The sequence below is a fragment of the Scyliorhinus canicula genome, chromosome 7 (assembly GCF_902713615.1).
Source record: "Scyliorhinus canicula chromosome 7, sScyCan1.1, whole genome shotgun sequence".
NCBI lineage: Eukaryota > Metazoa > Chordata > Chondrichthyes > Carcharhiniformes > Scyliorhinidae > Scyliorhinus > Scyliorhinus canicula.
Genome location: NC_052152.1, coordinates 106,653,067 through 106,671,096, shown reverse-complemented (window position 1 = coordinate 106,671,096; position 18,030 = coordinate 106,653,067). Strand labels below are relative to the sequence as shown.

Below are 18,030 nucleotides of genomic sequence, written 5' to 3'. Positions count from 1 at the left end.
CCCACAGCAACCTGGGATACAATTAATCCAGACCTGGGGATTTGTCAACTTTTAAGCCTGCCAATATCTCCAATACTTCCTCATTCCCTACGTCAAACTGCTCAAGAATCTCACCGTCCCTCTATCTGAATTCTGCACCCACATCCTCCTCCTCCAAAGTGAAGACATATGTGAAGTACTCGTTTAACACCCGACCAATGTCATCTGGCTTGACACACAGATTACCCCCTTGGTCCCTAAGGGGTTGTACTCTTTACCTGGTAATCCTCTTCCCCTGGATATACTTATGGAATATCTATGGATTTTCCTTAATCTTACCTGCCAGTGGTTTTTCATGCCCCTCTTTGATCCCCTAATTGCTTTTTTGAGTTCTGCCCTGCATTTCTATGCTCCACAAGGCCATCTGTAGATTTGCTCCCTTTGTACCTGCTAAAAGCCACTCTTGTCCTTCCTATCCAGTCCTAAATATTCTTAGACATCAAGGGTTCTCTGGACTTGTTGCTCATACATTTCATCCGAAAGAGATCATGTTGCACCTGTACTCTTGCCAATTTATTTTGAACACCCCCCACTGTTTTGCCACAGATTTACCCAGAAGTAGCTGGTCCCAGTCTACTTTGGCCAGATCCTGTCTTATTTTAAAATCAGCCTTCCCCCAATCCAAAGCCCTTTTTGCAGACCATCTTTTTCCTTTTCCATGATCAATTTAAAACGTACAACATTGTAGTCGCTGTCACTAAAATGCCCCTCCACTGCTACCTCGAACACCTGTCTGGTTTGGTCCCCCAGAACTAGATCCAGCACTGCACCGCCCCTTGTTAGACCTTAGACATGTTGATATAAAAAGTTCTCTTGAATACATTTCAAGAAATCTGCTCCCTCTAAGCCCTTTACAATGTGACGATCCCAGTTAATGTTGGGAAAAGTTGAAATCCACCGAATATAATTGCTCTATTATTGGACTGGATTTTGTTTATTGTCACGTGTACCAAGGCACAGTGAAAAGTATTTTTCTTCGAGCACCTCAACAGATCATGAAGTACATGAAAAGAAAAGGAAATAAAATAAAATGCATAATAGGGCAACGCAAGGTACACATTGTAACTACATAAACACCGGCATTGGGTGAAGCATACAGGGGTGTAGTGTTTCTTTTCACTTTTTAAAATTTAGAGTACCCAATTCATTTTTTCCAATTAAGGGGCAATTTGGCGTGGCCAATCCACCTACCCTGCACATCTTTGTGTTGTGGGGGCGAAACCCACGCAAACACGGGGAGAATGTGCAAATTCACACAGACAGTGACCCAGAGCCAGGATCGAACATGGGATCTCAGCGCCATGAGGTAGCAGTGCTGTCCACTGTGCTACCGTGCTGCCCTACAGGGCTCTAGTGTTAATGAGGTCAGTCCATAAGAGGGTCATTTAGGAGTCCGGTAACAGCGGGGAAGAAGCTGTTTCTGAGTCTGTTCATGCGTGTTCTCATATTTTTGTATCTCCTGCCCGATGGAAGAAGTTGGAAGAGTGAGTAAGCAGGGTGGGAGGAGTCTTCGATTATGCTGCCTGCTTTTCCCGGGCAGCGGGAGATGTAGATGGAGTAACTGAATGGGAGGTGGGTTTGTATGATGGACCGGGTTGTGTTCACGACTCTCTGAAGTTTTACACACCTCAGTGAATTGTCTACATATCTGTTCCTCTATTGCTGGCTGACTATTTGGTGGTCTGTAATACATTTCCAGCAGCGTAACTGCTCCCTTTTTATTTATAAGCTCTACCCAAAGCCTTAGTTGAAGACCCTTCCAAGATATCGTCCAGACTCCGTAATTAATAATGCAACACCGCTGCCTCTTTTACACCCTCATCTGTCTCACCTGAAGATTCTATACTCCGGAATGTTGAGTTGCCAGTCCTGCCCCAGCCTCAATCACATCTCTGTGATGGCAACATTATCACAATTCCACATGTTGAACCACGCCCTTAACTCATCAGTGTTACCTATAATGCTCCGAGCATTAAAGTAGAGGCCATCCAGCCTTGCTTTACTGCTTTGGAGCTCGACATGACTGACCTCCCTCTGTCTTGGTTCCTTTACTATAGACCTCATCCTTCTTTCTACCGATATTGTTGGTACCATCGTGTACCATGACCTCTGATAGCCCTCCCACTTTGGGATGGCCTGCAGCAGTTCAGTGGCATCCCTCACCCTGGCAGCATCCTGGAGTCATGTCTGCAGCCGCAGAAACACCTCTCTGTCCCCCAAATTAATGAAACCCCTATCACTATTGCTCTTCCTTCCTCCCCTCCTGTACAGTCGGGCCGGTTGTTGTGCCAGAGGTTTGGCTCTGACTGCACTTCATTGAGGTACCAGTGTCCACATCAGCTTCCAAAATAAAGAGAACAATTTGAGCGCCAGGTGATTCCTGCACTACCTGCCTGTTTCTCTCGGACTGCCTGATGGTCATCCTTCTTTTCTCCAGTCCCTTGAGCTATGGTGTTGATAACCTCTCTAAATGTACTATCCATGTAATTCTCAACCTTGCATATGCACCACTGTCTCCGTCTGCTGCTCGAGTTCCAAAACCCGGAACTCAATTTTCTGCAGTTGAGAGCACTTCCTGCACATATAGTCATTTAAGATATCAATATGGTCCATGTCTTCCCACATATGACAGGCCACACATTCTACTCAGCGGTTCTCATCTGCCATGTCTTAAACTTAAATGTACTTTGCCTTACTTGCTAACTTTTCAAATTACTTAGTGTTAAAAGATACTCTTCTTACCTTAGTCTCCTTATCTAATTCTACTTCAGTCTATTCATCCTTGTATTACTTCTTATAATTACTTATCATTTTGTTATGCTGGCTCTGATCTTCACCTATCCCTGATGCTTCTCAGTTAATTTCTTTCAACTAGAACTGACTGCAGGACACTGATCCCGATTTGGAAGGCTGCAGGGAAAGATGAGGATGTGGGACTAACTGAGTTGCTCTTACAGAGAGCTGGCACAGACACAATGGGCTTGAATGATTACAAATGGGTTGATTATTTACATTAAGTGACACTGAAATGCGAGCCTAATTTATTAATTAGGATACCTTCTTGATATTGAACTGAACAGGTTTAGTAGTAAGGATAATGCAAAACGGTCCAATGTTGTACCATACTTAACCATATGTTCTATCCCTATGATATATGATATGTGAATTCACAATGGATTGATACCTACTTTAACAAGGAAGTCCAAGGTGTTCCTTAATTGAGTGACTTTTTATCTGTTTATTTATTAGGTATATCAAAGCAGGATCAGAGTTGACATGGGATTACAGATATTCAACAGGAAGCATGCCTGAAGAAGAAATTCCATGTCTTTGTGGATCTGCCAATTGCAGAGACAGAATAGTGTGATACTTCTCTCGAGTTCAAAATTCTTCATTGTAGGGTTGCAGATGTGATGTTCTAAGTCAGTGTTTTTCAAACTTTCTTTACCAGGGTCCACTTTTGCAAACTGGACAACCTTAAGGGCCCATGCCATGTTTGCTTATCTTTAAAGCATTAAGTCGTAATGCTTGCTAACTTTTAAAAAAATAATAAACAAATACACAAGGTTGCATTTCCCTCGAGAAATTTTCAAAATCATAAATTGAAATGATTGGCAACGTGACTTTGCTGAGGATCACCATAAAGTACATCTGCTTCCCTCTGCAGCCTGCATTCCCAGCCTTCAATTCTCCTGTACAATCAATCAGCAGCTTCACTTCTGAAGCTCTTTTCCAGGTTCCCACACGAGTGTTATTCGATGATTCATGCTAGAAAACGCATGTGCACAACGGTAGGATGAAAATTGATCTCTACTCCGCCCTCCCACAAGCGTCTTAAACTGCAGTCAAATAAGCACAAACTTGATTTAAAAAGAGGTCTTACAACACCAGGTTAAAGTCCAACAGGTTTGTTTCAAACACTAGCTTTCAGAGCACTGCTCCTTCCTCGGGTGAATGAACAGGTATGTTCCAGAAACATATATATAGACAAAGTCAAAGATGCATGACAATGCCTTGAATGTGAGCATAGAGATAGGGGTAACCCCAGGTTAAAGATGGGGGATGAATGTCATGCGACATGAATCCAAGGTCTCAGTTGAGGCCATACTCATATGTGCGGAACTTGGCTATAAGTTTCTGCACGGCGATTTTGCGTTCCTGAAGGCCTTGGAGAACGCTTACCTGGAGATCAGAGGCTGAATGTCCTTGACTGCTGAAGTGTTCCCCGACTGGAATGGAATATTGCTGCCTGGCGATTGTCGCACGATGTCCGTTCATCCGTTGTCCCAACATCTGCATGGTCTCGCCAATGTACCACACTTCGGGACATCCTTTCCTGTAGAGTATGAGGTAGACAACGTTGGCTGAGTCGCATGAGTATGTATCATGTACTTGGTGGGTGGTATTCTCACGTGTTAATTCCAAGTGTGGCCTAACTAGGGTTCTATACAGCTGCAACATGACTTGCCAATTTTTATACTCAATGCCCCAGCCAATGAAGGAAAGCATGCCGTATGCCTTTTTGACTGCCTTCTCAACCTGTGTTGCCCCTTTCAGCGACCTGTGGACCTTTACACCAAGATCTCTCTCAGTCAATACTCTTGAGGGTTCTACCATTCATTGTATATTCCCTATCTGGATTAGACCTTCCAAAATGCATTACCTCACATTTGTCCGGATTAAACTCCATCTGCCATCTCGCCGCCCAGGTCTCCAAACGATCTAAATCCTGCTGTATCCTCTGACAGTCCTCATCGCCATCCGCAATTCCACCAACCTTTGTATCATCCGTAAACTTACTAATCAGACCAGTTACATTTTCCTCCAAATCATTTATACATGCTATGAACAGTAAAGGTCCCAGCACTGATCCCTGCGGAACACCACTAGTCACAGCCGTCCAATCAGAAAAGCACCCTTCCATTGTTACTCTCTGCCTTCTATGATCTAGCCAGTTCTGTATCTATCTTGCCAGCTCACCTCTGATACCGTGTGACTTCACCTTTTGTACCAGTCTGCCATGAGGGACCTTGTCAAAGGCATTACTGAAGTCCATTTCGATAACATCCACTGCCCTACCTGCATCAATCATCTTTGTGACCTCCTCGAAAAACTCTTATCAAGTTTCTTCTCGTATATTCTTATCGTTCAGGAGAGGAGCAAAGAAGATGGATGAATGAACAAATTTTATGTTTAAATTGGAAAAACTGAATCAAATCCAGACTGTTTATCCTTGAACTGTTTGCAAAAGGCTGTAACATAATCGAGATTGCATATTCCAGAGAAACGCTGTTGATGGTCCATCCAGCATTAGTGAATGTTTTCTTTGGTGGAGTATGGACCTTGCCCATCTACAGACATAGGAACAATTTGAGGATTATGTGCTGTGCACTATTTTTATTTGCCTAACATTTCCTTTTGGAAAGGTTGCCAGCCTGCAACTCAAGAAAGAAGAAAAAAACTTCAAAGCCCCATCTTGAAGTTGCAGATGCTCATAATAGTAATTGCCATGTTGAGACTAAATGCTTCAGCCAGTCTAAACGGGAGTTGAAATGTATATATACAAAATACAGCTTTTTGAATGTTCAATATGTAAATCCTTCAATGAAGGTCTCACCAATTCAGAATGTAAATATGTCTTTGTAAAGGTGATGATAGACTCATTTCTGCTGTTTTCACTAACCAGACCAACAAAGATATATTTTACGAAGTCTTTTTATAAAATTTGAATTTTGCTTTCTAAAAACTGATTCTGAAAATGATGCCTTCTGGTTGGCTCTTTTCTATTTTAAATGAAATACAAAATATGAAGTTAACATAATTTTCTATTTTAGTTCAGAATTGTTTTCTTTCTTGGTTTTTGGAATCTGAATTAAATGTGAGTTTGTAATATATCATCTGTTTAAAAGAAAATCTCAGATGTTGTGTAATGACTGTACACTTTTGTTAAAGGACTAACCTCTGTCACTATCTGGAAATGCATCAGGAACATGTTGTGCATGTGCCAGCGGCCACATATAACAAGAGAGTTGAATAAAAGAGTTCATTTATGTGGGAGTTGACTTCCAATAGGCTGAACGGCCTTTTTTCTTCTGACTCATCTTGCATTGCAAGTTGGGGCAAGAAAACACGTAATGATGAAGTGACACCAAGTTTGGATTTTGAAGCTTTATGATAAGATGAGGAAGGAATAATGGGAGATTGCACTCCATATTTTTGAGATCTTTGAAAATACAGTGAGAACATGCGAAGTAGGAGAAGCAGGTATGGTAGCACATTTACTTAAAGTAGTTTAAAATTAAAAAGAGACAGGGAAAGGTTGTGATAGTTGACATGCAGCATCTAATCAATCAGGATCAACTGCAACCAATATGATCGGTATGTTCACTTTAGAACCGAATATAACATATTAGTTATATAGAAAATACATGCCGGGACGAGTAGTAAATTCTGACCTAGATTTGGCAGCATAGTTAGCAGGGTCGGGTGCTTTTTGGCCCCGATCTTTTGGCGCCGTTTTTTTGGCACTCAGTTGTTATGGCGCTCAATTTTTGGCCAACCACGGTTTGGCGCCAAAGCATGTAAATAAATGGATTAAATTAAACTAGGATAAAAATACGAAACCTTTATTCTGTGAGAAAATTTAGGTTTGTCTTTCTTACTTAAAATACTTTCAGCCATTTCTGCAAACTTTACTGATTCTCATAAATTTTTATGAGAATCAGTAAAGTAAAATTAGACTTAACTACTTTTAAATTTTTAGAGTAAAATTCTAAGAGTATGTTGCGCTACTAGGTGGAACTTGGCGGAACTAGGTGCAGAACTACATTTAAAATGTTGGTTTTAAAAGTGGTTATTAAGTAGGTAATTAAGATCCAGCGCCAAATCGTTGAATGCCAAAACAATCGGCGCCAAACCAATTCAGCGCCAAAAAAACGGCGCCAAAAGATCGGCACCAAAATGGCGGGGCCAAATGGTACCATTCCCTAGTTAGCATATGCAAGCAACTCTTGTCATTTGTTTTTCCTGGCTTATTCCTTGTTGCTGACCTCGAACAGGTTTTGGAACAGGCTCACGAACTGCCCGCAAGTATCCAGGAAGCCTTCCTCTGACCTCAGGTGGAAAAATTCCGAGAGGTCAGCGAACCAGTTTGCAGCTATGGGTGGCACTGCCAATCGCCAGCCGAGCAGGATTCTCCAGCATGCGATTCGGGAAGCGAAAGCAAGGGTGTTAGCCCCCTTCCCCATGTGTAGCTCTGCCTGCTCCGATACCCCGAAGATTGCCATTATTGGACATGGCTTCACCCTCACCCCCACAACCTTGGACATGGCTGGGGCAAGCCCAAAACATGTGGGTGTGGTTGGTCGGGACCCTTGGGCACCGCTCACATTTGTCCTCCACCTCCGGGACGAAACTGCTCATTTGGGTTCTGGTCAGGTGTGCTCTGTGCACCACTTTGAGCTGCATTAGGTTTAGACTTGCACAGGAGGAGGTGTAGTTCACCCTGCTCAGTGCTTTGCTCCAGAGTCCCCATCCTACCTCTCTCCCCAGTTCGTCCTCCCATTTCTGTCTGGCCCCATCCAGTGGTGTTCATATATTTTCACACATAGCCCCCCCCCCCCCCCCTCGCTGCTTCTGCCTATCAGGTGCTCTAGTAGTGTGATTTCTGGGGCCCTGGTGTATTCTACTGTCTCTTTGCAGAGGAAGTGCTTTATTTGGAGGTGTCTCAATTCCTGTCCTTTTGCTAGTTTCCACTTCCTTGTCAGTTCGTCCAGTGTCGCCAGTCTGTGCCCCATGTAGAAGTCCCCGACCGTCAGTGTGCCTCCGTCCCGCCTCCATCTTTTGAAGGTGGGATCTAGCATAGCTTGCGGAAATAAGGGACATTTTGGTTATCCCAAAGTGCTGTCTCAACTGTGTCCACGTTCTCAGCGTGGCAGCTACCACGGAGCTTGTGCACCTTGTTGAGGAGGATGGGAGTGCTGCTGTGGCCAGGGCTTGGGGGGGTTGTTCCTTTACAGGATGCCTCCTCCATTTGTACCCAATCTGTGTCGGGTTCTTGCACCCATTCCCTCACTTTTTGTGCCGTTGTTGCCCAGTGGTAGTATTGTAGGTTCGGTAGGCCCCCTCTGACTTTCCCTCTTTGCGGTGTTAGTTTGGGAATTCTTGGGTTCTTATCCCCCCCACACACAAACACCATGATTAGACTGTCTACGTTTTGGGAAAAGGCCTTGGGGATGAAGATTCGGATGGATCTAAACAGGAACCATGGCAGTATGTTCACCTTGATCGTCTGCACTCTTCCCGCCAGGGAGAGTGGGAGTGAGCCCCACCGTTGAGGGTCTTTTCTTACTTCCTCCACCAGGCTGGTCAAGTTCCACTTGTGGATCTGTGTCCAGTCTCTGGCTATTTGGACCCCAGGTAACGGAATCTGTTCTGGGGTGTTTTGAACGAGAGCCCTTTCAGCTCTGTCCCTCCCCCTTTTGGGTTCACTGGGAATGTCTTGCTTTTGCCCAGGTTAAGTTTGTAGCCCGAAAAGGTTCCAAACTCTTTCAGTATTTGCAGTATTTCCTTCAGTCCCTCCTGTGGCTTCGAGACATTGAGGAGCAGGTCATCTGCATAGAGTGAGACTCTGTGCTCTTTGTCTCCTCTCCGGATTCCCTTCCAGATTATCCATCTTGGCTTCCTCCTGAGATCCTGGACATCACAGATACCAATCTTCAGCTAATCAATTCACTCCAATGATATCAAGAAACAACTGAAAATGGTGGGCCTTGGCAGTAGTTTTCAAGACATGCTCCAAAATTAGCTGCACCCCTACCCAAGTTCTGCCAGTATAGCTACAACACTGGCATCTACCCCACAATGTGGAAAGTTGCTTGGGTATGCCACGTGTACAAAAAGCAGTGTAAATCGAACCCTGCCAATTACTGTAGCATCAGTATACTCTCAATCATCAGCATAGTGATGGAGGGGTCATCAACAGTGCTATCAAGTGGTATTTACATAGCCACAACCTGATCACTGATGTTCAGTTTTGAGTTCCACCAGAGCCACATGGTTCCTGACCTCATTAAAACCTTGGTCCAAACACGGACAAAAGAGTTGAACTCAGGAGGTGAAGTAAGGGTGACTGCCCTTGCCACCAAGGCATCAAAAAACTCAAGCAAGGTTGAAGTAACTGTCAATTGGGAGAAACTGTCGGCTAGTTGGAGTTATGCCCAGAGGAAGATAGGTGGGATTGTTGGGAGGCCAATCAGCTCAGTCCCAGGATATTGCTACAAGCGATCCTAAGGTCCTAGGCCCAGCCATCTTCAGCTGCTGATTCAATGACCATCATAAGTTTAAAAGTCTCTACTTCTTACGGAAGCTAAAGAAATTCAGCATGTCTGCATAGACTCTCACAAACATCTACAGATTCTATCCGGCTGCATTACAGCTTGGTATGGCAACTGCTCGGCCCAAGATCGCAAGAAACTGCAGAGTGTGGTGAACTCAGCCCAACGGATCACATAAGCTTGCCACTCCCACATTGATTCTGTATACACCTCCTGCTGCCTCACGAACGCAGACAGCATTGTCAGAGACCCCTCACACCTGTGCTCTGCTCTCTTCCAGTACCTTCCATCAGGCAGAAGATACAGAAGTCTGAAGAATCGCATATCCAGACAAAGGAACAGCTTCTTCCCCACAGCTACTAGACTCCTCAACAACTCTCCCTCGGACTGATCTGTTCCCTGTAAGAACACTATTCATGACGCGCTATGCTGCTCTTGCTCATGTATTTGCTTTGTTTGGCCCTTGTCCCACAGTGTAACCAATCACTATTTGCCAGTGTACTTGTCAGTCATTCTTTTGTCTACTGTGTAAGTTTCCTTGGCCGCAGATAAATATTTTTCACTGTACTTTGGTACATGTGACAGTCAATCAAGTGGAGATGTTCACAGATAATTTCACAATGTTCTGCACCATTGAAGACTTCCCATGCTGATGGGTTGATAAGTGATGAGTAACATTAATAACACAAAAGTGTCAGGCAATGACCATCTCCAACAAGCGAATTAAATCACCTTCCCATGCTATTCAATGGCATTACCATCACTGAATTCCCAATCTCAATATGCTCGTGGGGGAGGGGGGCTACCATTAAGCAGAAACTGAAGTGGGCCAACCATATAAATACTGTGGCTGTTAGAAAGGACAGGTCAAAGCATGGGAATTGTGTAGTGAGTAGTTCAGATTCTACTCCCCACGGCTTGTCCCTATCATCTACAAGATACAAGTCGGGGAGTGTAATGGAAAACGCTCCATTTGCCTGGATGAGTGCAGCTGCAACAACACCCGAGAAGCTGGGATCTTCCCTAACACTCTGGAATCATTACCAGCAGCTGCCATCATAAAACAAAACAGGGACAGAGGTTACATTCTGAAACTAAAACTCAACATCAAGAGCAAGAGACTAAGTGAAAGTTTTTTTTTGGAAATGTTTTTTATTGAGTTTTCATATTTTATATCCAACAAATTATTAGAAAAAAAAACACGCAAAAATTAACATGTATATTTACACTTCATAAATGTGTCTTCATAATAACAACTGTGGCCACCCCCTTTAACCGGCATAAATATTTTACATTCCCCAGTATGGCCGAGGCACATGTTTATAGGCATTTATTTACAATTTGGTTTTGGGCCTTAGCTTGCCATCAGACTGTTGCTTGTGGCTTTGACCTTCCTTTTTTTTGGAATAATTTTTATTCAAGTTTTCAACAACAAATTTTATCACAACAGAGAAAAACAGTAACCCCTCCCCTCCAATACAAAAACAATAAATTAACAAGAAAAATAAATAAGCATAAAACCATGAGAACAAACCCCCATAATGAACCCGTAGCCCTCCCCCCCCCCCCGGCTACCTTCCCCCGATTCCCGTCCATTTTCCCCTGATTCCTGGCCACCCGACTGTTCTTCCTCTTGTTTGTTGGCCATAAACAGGTCCCGGAACAATTGCATAAATGGCTCCCACGTTCTGTGGAAGCCGTCGTCTGACCCTCGGATGGCGAATTTGATTTTCTCCATTCGGAGAGATTCCGACAGGTCGGACAGCCAGTCTGTAGCTCTGGGTGGTGCTGCTGACTGCCAGCCAAACAGGATTCTATGGCGGGCGATCAGGGAGGCAAAGGCAAGAGCGTCCGCCCTCCTCCCCAGGAATAGATCTGGCTGGTCTGAAACCCCGAAGACCACCACTATCGGGCATGGCTCCACCCTCACCCCCACCACTCTGGACATAGCCTCGAAAAAGGCTGTCCAGTACTCCACAGGTCTGGGGCAAGACCAGAACATGTGGGCGTGGTTGGCCGGGCCTCTTTGGCACCGTTCACATCAGTCCTCCACCTCCGGAAAGAACCTACTCATACGGTTTCTTGTTAAGTGGGCTCTATGTACCACATTTAGTTGCGTCAGGCTGAGTCTTGCGCACGTGGAGGTGGAGTTGACCCTATGCAGTTCTTCGCTCCAGAATCCCCACCCTATCTCAATCCCCAGGTCATCCTCCTATTTCTTTCTTGTTGCGTCCAGTACGGTGTTGGCTCTTTCTACCAGTCGGTCATACATGTCGCTACAGTTCCCTTTATCTAGGATACTTGCGTCCAGTAGGTCTTTCTGTCATGGCGGATGTGGGTACGTCCTTGTCTCCTTTCGTAAGAAGTTTTTGAGCTGCAGATACCGTAGCTCGTTCCCCCTGGCTAGCCGAAATTTCTCTGTCGGTTCGTCCAGTGTTGCGATCCTGCCGTCCGTGTATAGGTCCCTGGTTGTCAGTGTCTCCCTCCGTCCTGCCTCCATCTTTTGAAGGTGGCGTCAGTCAGTGCTGGTGTGAACCTATGGTTGTTGCAGATGGGAGCCTTGTCCGACATTTTGGTCAGGCAAAATTGCTGCCGCAGTTGGTTCCATGATTGGAGGGTGGCTGTCACCACTGGGCTGCTGGAGTGTTTTTTGGGTGGGGATGGGAGTGCTGCTGTGGCGAGGGCCCGGAGGGAGGTCCCCATGCAGGAGGCCTCCTCCGCACGCACCCACTCGGCCTCTGACTCCATCCCCTTACTCGCTCGGCTGTTGCCGCCCAGTGGTAGAATTGTAGGTTTGGGAGGGCTAGCCCCCCCTGGATTTTGTTTTTTTGTAGGACCTTCTTTGGGATCCTAGCATATTTACCCCCCCCCCCCCCTCCATACGAACGCCATGATTAGTTTGTCCAGCGCTTTGAAAAAGGCCTTGGGGATGTAGATCGTAATGGATCTAAATAGGAAGAGGAACCTGGGCAGTACATTCATTTTGATCGTCTGGACTCTTCCCCGCGAGGGAGAGTGGGAGTGTGTTCCATCTTTGCAGGTCTTTTTTTACTTCCTTCGTCAGACTGGTGAGGTTCCATTTGTGGATCCCTTTCCAGTCATGGTCTATTTGGATCCCCAGGTCGCGGAATTTGTGTCGGGCTTGTTTGAACGGCAGCCGCTTTAGTGCTGCCCCCCGCTCCCCCCCGCCCTTGCGGGTGTACTGGGAAGATCTCGCTTTTGCTCATGTTGAGTTTGTCGCCCGAGAAGGTTCCAAACTCTTTCAGGAGCGCAATAATTCCGTCCATGCTGCTCTGTGGGTCCGAGATGTAGAGGAGCAGGTCATCTGCATAGAGTGAGACTCTGTGCTCTCTGCCTCCCCTTCGGATCCCCCTCCAACTTTTTGCTGCCCTGAGCGCGATTGCTAGCGGTTCGATTGCTAGTGCGAACAGCAGCGGGGACAGTGGGCATACTTGTCTGGTGCCCCTGTGCAGCTGGAAGTATTGGGAGTTAGTATTGTTGGTCCGTACGCTCGCCATGGGAGCGTTGTATAGGAGCTTTACCCAAGCGGTGAACCCTGTTCCAAGCCCGAACCGCTCCAGTACCTCTATGAGGTATTTCCATTCGACTCTGTCGAAGGCCTTTTCTGCGTCCAGGGAGACGATCACCTCTTGTGTTCTCTCCCCGGAGGGGGTCATTATCACGTTCAGCAGATGCCTGATGTTCGAGGTAAGCTGTCTACCTTTGACGAAGCCCGTCTGGTCCTCTGTGACCACCTCAGGTACACAGTCTTCTAGCCTTTTGGCTAGGATTTTGGCCAGTATTTTGGCGTCTGCGTTCAGCAGAGAGATGGGTCTGTATGACCCACATTCCCTTGGGTCTTTGTCTTTCTTAGGTATCAGCGAGATTGAGGCCTGTGCTAACGTGGGTGGCAGTGTGCCCCTAGCTAGCGAGTCTGTGAACATCTCCCGCAGGTGCGGGGCCAGCGCTGTCACAAATGTTTTGTAGAAGTCCGCCGGGAATCCGTCCGGTCCCGGCGCCTTCCCCATTTGCATGGAGCTAATGCTGTCCATGATCTCTCCCAGTGCTAGTGGTGCTTCCAGGTCCCGTTTTCTGCCCTCTACCAAGACTGGTATGTCCAATCCATCAAGGAACCGGTTCATCACAGCCTTCCCCGTTGGGGGCTCTGAGGTGTACAGCTCTTGGTAGAAGGCCTTGACTAAGTGAAAGTTAATCGAAGCTCAGAGTTTCTCTTGTTGACTCTATGGAGGTGCTCCGAAATTTAGCCACCTAATCTTTGTTTAGGCTCTCTGATGTAGAAGAAACGTCATTATGAGAATTCGTGCATGGTGGCGCAGTGGGTTAGCACTGCGGCCTCACGGCGCTGAGGTCCCAGGTTCGATCCCGGCTCTGGGTCACTGTCCGTGTGGAGTTTGCACATTCTCCCCGTGTTTGCGTGGGTTTTGCCCCCACAACCCAAAAATGTGCACGCTAGGTGGATTGGCCACTCTAAATTGCCCCTTAATTGGAAAAATGATTGGGTAATCTAAATTTATTTTTTTTTTAAAAATTATGAGAATTCGTTTTGCTGTAGATTGAGATAGCATTTGTGGGGTTAAATGCAGCCTGAGACTGGATCTGACTTTTCTCTTGTGAGATGGAATGAATGCCATGCGAAGCCCAAAATGCTTTCCATCAATGCTAAACTTGGGTTGCCAGTAATACTGGGAGAGGCAGTAGCGTAGTGTTACTGTTATTGGACAAGTAGTCCCGAGACCCAGGGAAATGCTCTGGGGACTTGGGCTGCAATACCACCACAGCAGGTAGTCCTTGAAATCATAAAAATTCTGAATTAAAAGTCTAACGATGACCATGAAACCATTGTTGTAAAAACCCACTTGGTGTCCTTTAGGGAAGGAAATCTGATCTATTATCGAATCATAGAATTTACAGTGCAGAAGGAGGCCATTTGGCCCATCGCGTCCACACCATCCCTTGGAAAGAGCAGCCTACCTAAACCCACGCCTCCAACAAATCTCCGTAACCCAGTAACCCCACTTTTTGGACATTAAGCGCCAATTTGGCATGGCCAATCCACCTAATCTGCATATCTTTGGATAGTGGGAGAAAACCCACGCAGACATGGGGAGAAAATGCAAACTCCACACAGTCGCCCGAGGCCGGAATTGAAACCGGGTCCCTGGCACTGTAAATCAGGCGTTTTCAAACTCAGGGTCGCGACCCGCAGGTGGGTGTCGGGAAGGTCGTGGAGCAATCAGTTGTGGCAATTTTTTTATAATTGGTTATATTTCTAAAGAAATAGGAATATATTTAAAACAAAGTTTGTGTCTAAATGTAAGGCTGCACATGTTCAACTGAAGTTAATTTAATTTTTAGCAGTAAAACGTCATAAATTTGGAAAAATTATGTATCAGAAATAAAGTTTCTAAGTAAAGAAAGCAATGCCGACCGCAACCGGTCTTCAAATATGAACCATAAGTCTTCCCGTCAGAGGCAGTGGCAGAGAGAAGGTCATGCCCCCAACACGTCAATGCTTTGGATGCAACATCATAGAGGTGAGATTCCTCCATTTTGTAGTTGCCAGTAAGCAAGCAACAGGACTGTGTGAAGAACTGAAGATGGGTCATTTTGTAATAAGGTAGAGAGGGCCAGGGATACAAACAGAACAGGATCTCACAACTAAATCTGCTGGAGAGAAACTCTAAGGAGAGTCCATGGTAGAACAAGGCAGTGCTGGTGTGAGCTGCATCCCGAGCTCCACGGCCTCTGGTGAACAAACGAAGAAGAAACTGAAATCGGGAACAAAGCAGGATAAAAATGATTTCTTGAGATATGGCACTAATTGTGCCAATGCAAATCAGGATGCAAAGCCCATGTGTGTTATATGCAGGGAAGTGCTGGCAAATGAAGTTTAAAACCCTCGTAGACTAAGCATGGAGAATTTGAGGACAAACCTCTTGACTTTTTAAAAAGCATGCAGCAAGAACTTAAATCAACAGCTGAAGTCCTTAGCTGTAATGTAACGTTGAATGACGAAGCAAGAGATATCATGAGGACCAAGCAGGCTGTGGTAGTCTGTGTAGAGGTATTACAGTACCTAGTAATGCTGGAACACCATTGGTAGATAATGTGTGCTTTCCATTTGTCAAGCCTGTATGGTAGCTCTGCCCTGCAAGGCGGGGTATAAGAGCTCGTGCCGGCCCAGCAGCTTCCTTTCTGTACCTGAGCTGCTGGGGGAAACATCTAGCTTATTAAAGCCTTCAGTTGGACTACAACCTTGCTTTAGTAGTCATTGATTGTGCATCAATTTAATAAGCTAAATTTAAAGAATAGAGCTCCGAATCAAGCTGGAGTGTCTGCAACTCAGCCCCCACGCAGTAAACTCGGCGGCGACTTTCAAGCACTGGCTGGCGTGCTTCAACGGCTACCTCGGAATGGCAGAAAACACACCCACAAGAGAACAGAAACTGCAGATCCTGCACTCGAGGGTGAGCCCAGAAGTCTACACCCTCATCGAGGACGCGGACGACTTTGATACCGCGATGGAGTTGCTGAAAGGACATTACATTCGCCCTGTAAATCAGGTCTACGCCCGGCATCTACTAGCAACGAGGCGACAAATTCCTGGTGAGTCACTGGAAGAATTCTACCATGCATTGGGGAGAAACTGCAGCTGCTCGCAAGTTTCAGCAAACGACCACACTGAACTGTTGATTTGGGACGCTTTTGTTGCGGGTATGCTGTCCTCTCACATCCGCCAGCGTTTGCTGGAGAAAGAAACTCTAGGCATCAAGGAGGCACGGGCCCTTGCCGGCTCCCTGGATGTGGCCTCCCAAAACGCCCAAGCCTACGCCCCTGACTGCGCGGCCGCCCCCTGAGCAGCATGGAATCCCTCTGCAGCCGACTCCGAGGCAATGCCCCACATACCCCCACAAGCTTGCGCTGCAAGATGGCCCGGCAACCCCGGGAGGCCCCGCTGCTATTTTTGCGGGCAAGCCAAACACCCCCGACAGCGTTGCCCAGCCCATTTGTCCACCTGTAAAGGGTGCGGCAAAAAGGGCCACTTTGTGTCCGTATGCCAGGCCCGGGCGGGCGCTGCGGTCTCCGGAAGCGAATGCGGACCGCCACTACAACCCTCTCCTCGGGCCCCATGCGGCCAGCGAGCGCCGCCATCTTCCTCCGTGTGCCGCCATCTTGTTCCACTGACGCCGTGTGTGATGGATGGGTGCCGCCATTTTCTGTACCCACAGCCACGTGCGACCAGTTGGCGCCGCCATCTTGGATGGACTCCCAGGACCTCGGTGCAGATGGCCACACACCGCCTGATGAGAACACCCAGCGGCTGCCACGATTATCCTCGGTGACCCTGGACCTGTCTCGGCCTCGACCACTCTGCTACAACAACGGTGTTAATCAACGGACACGAGACGTCCTGCTTAATCAACTCTGGGAGCACGGAGAGCTTCATACACCCTGACACGGTAAGGCGCTGTTCTCTCCCCGTCCATCCTGTTAATCAAAAAATCTCCCTCACCTCCGGTTCCCACTCAGTAGAGATAAAGGGGTTCTGTGTAGCAAACCTCACGGTCCAGGGAAGGGAGTTCAAAAATTACCGGCTCTACATCCTTCCCCACCTCTGCGCGGTCACACTCCTAGGGTTAGACTTCCAGTGCAACCTCCAAAGTCTAACTTTCAGATTCGGCGGCCCTATACCCCCTCTCACTGTCTGCAGCCTCGCGACCCTCAAGGTCGATCTGCCTTCCCTGTTTGCGCACCTCACCCCGAATTGCAAACCCGTCGCCACCAGGAGCAGACGCTACAGTGTGCAGGTCCGGATCTTTATTAGGTCAGAGGTCCAACAGCTATTGAGGGAAGGAGTCATTGAAGCTAGCAACAGTCCCTGGAGAGTTCAAGTAGTGGTGGTAAAGACCGGGGAGAAGCATAGGATGGTCATCGACTACAGTCAGACCATCAGCAGGTTTACGCAGCTCGACGCGTACCCTCTCCCTCGCATATCCAACCTGGTAAACAGGATCGCGCAATACAAGGTTTTCTCCACGGTGGACCTCAGGTCTGCCTACCACCAGCTCCCCATCCGCACGAGTGACCGCAAGTAAACTGCCTTTGAGGCAGATGGCGGCTCTATCACTTTTTAAGGGTTCCCTTCTGTGTCACTAACGGGGTCTCGGTCTTCCAGCGAGAGATGGACCGAATGGTTGACCGATAACGGTTTACAGGCAACATTCGCGTATCTCGATAATGTCACCATCTGCAGCCATGACCAGCAGGACCACGACACCAACGTCTGAAAATTCCTCCAGACCGCGAAAATCCTTCACCTTATGTATAACAAGGATAAATGCATGTTTAGCACCGACCGCCTAGCCATCCTCGGCTACGTAGTGCGAAATGGAGTTAGAGGCCCCGACCCTGAACGCATGCGCCCCCTTATGGAGTCTCCCCCCCCCCCACTGCTCCAAGGCCCTGAAGTGCTGCCTAGGTTTTTTTTCTTACTATGCCCAGTGGGTTCCCAACTATGCAGACAAGGCCTGTCCACTGATCGAATCCACAGTTTTTCCCCTGTCGATAGAGGCCCGCCAGGCCTTCAGCCGCATCAAAGCAGACATTGCAAAGGCCACGATGCACGCCGTCGACG

The 18,030-nt window shown here is 47.0% G+C and overlaps 1 protein-coding gene across 1 annotated transcript in view; it reads left to right on the top strand.

Moving 5' to 3' along the window:
• The window catches only part of LOC119969114, a 358,923-nt gene that overhangs the window by 214,475 nt on the left and 126,418 nt on the right, over nucleotides 1-18,030 (top strand). Inside the window, exon 25 of the mRNA XM_038802328.1 lies at nucleotides 3,289-3,400. Within this exon, the coding sequence (XP_038658256.1) occupies nucleotides 3,289-3,400 (112 nt within the window). The remainder of the gene's footprint in view (nucleotides 1-3,288; nucleotides 3,401-18,030) is intronic.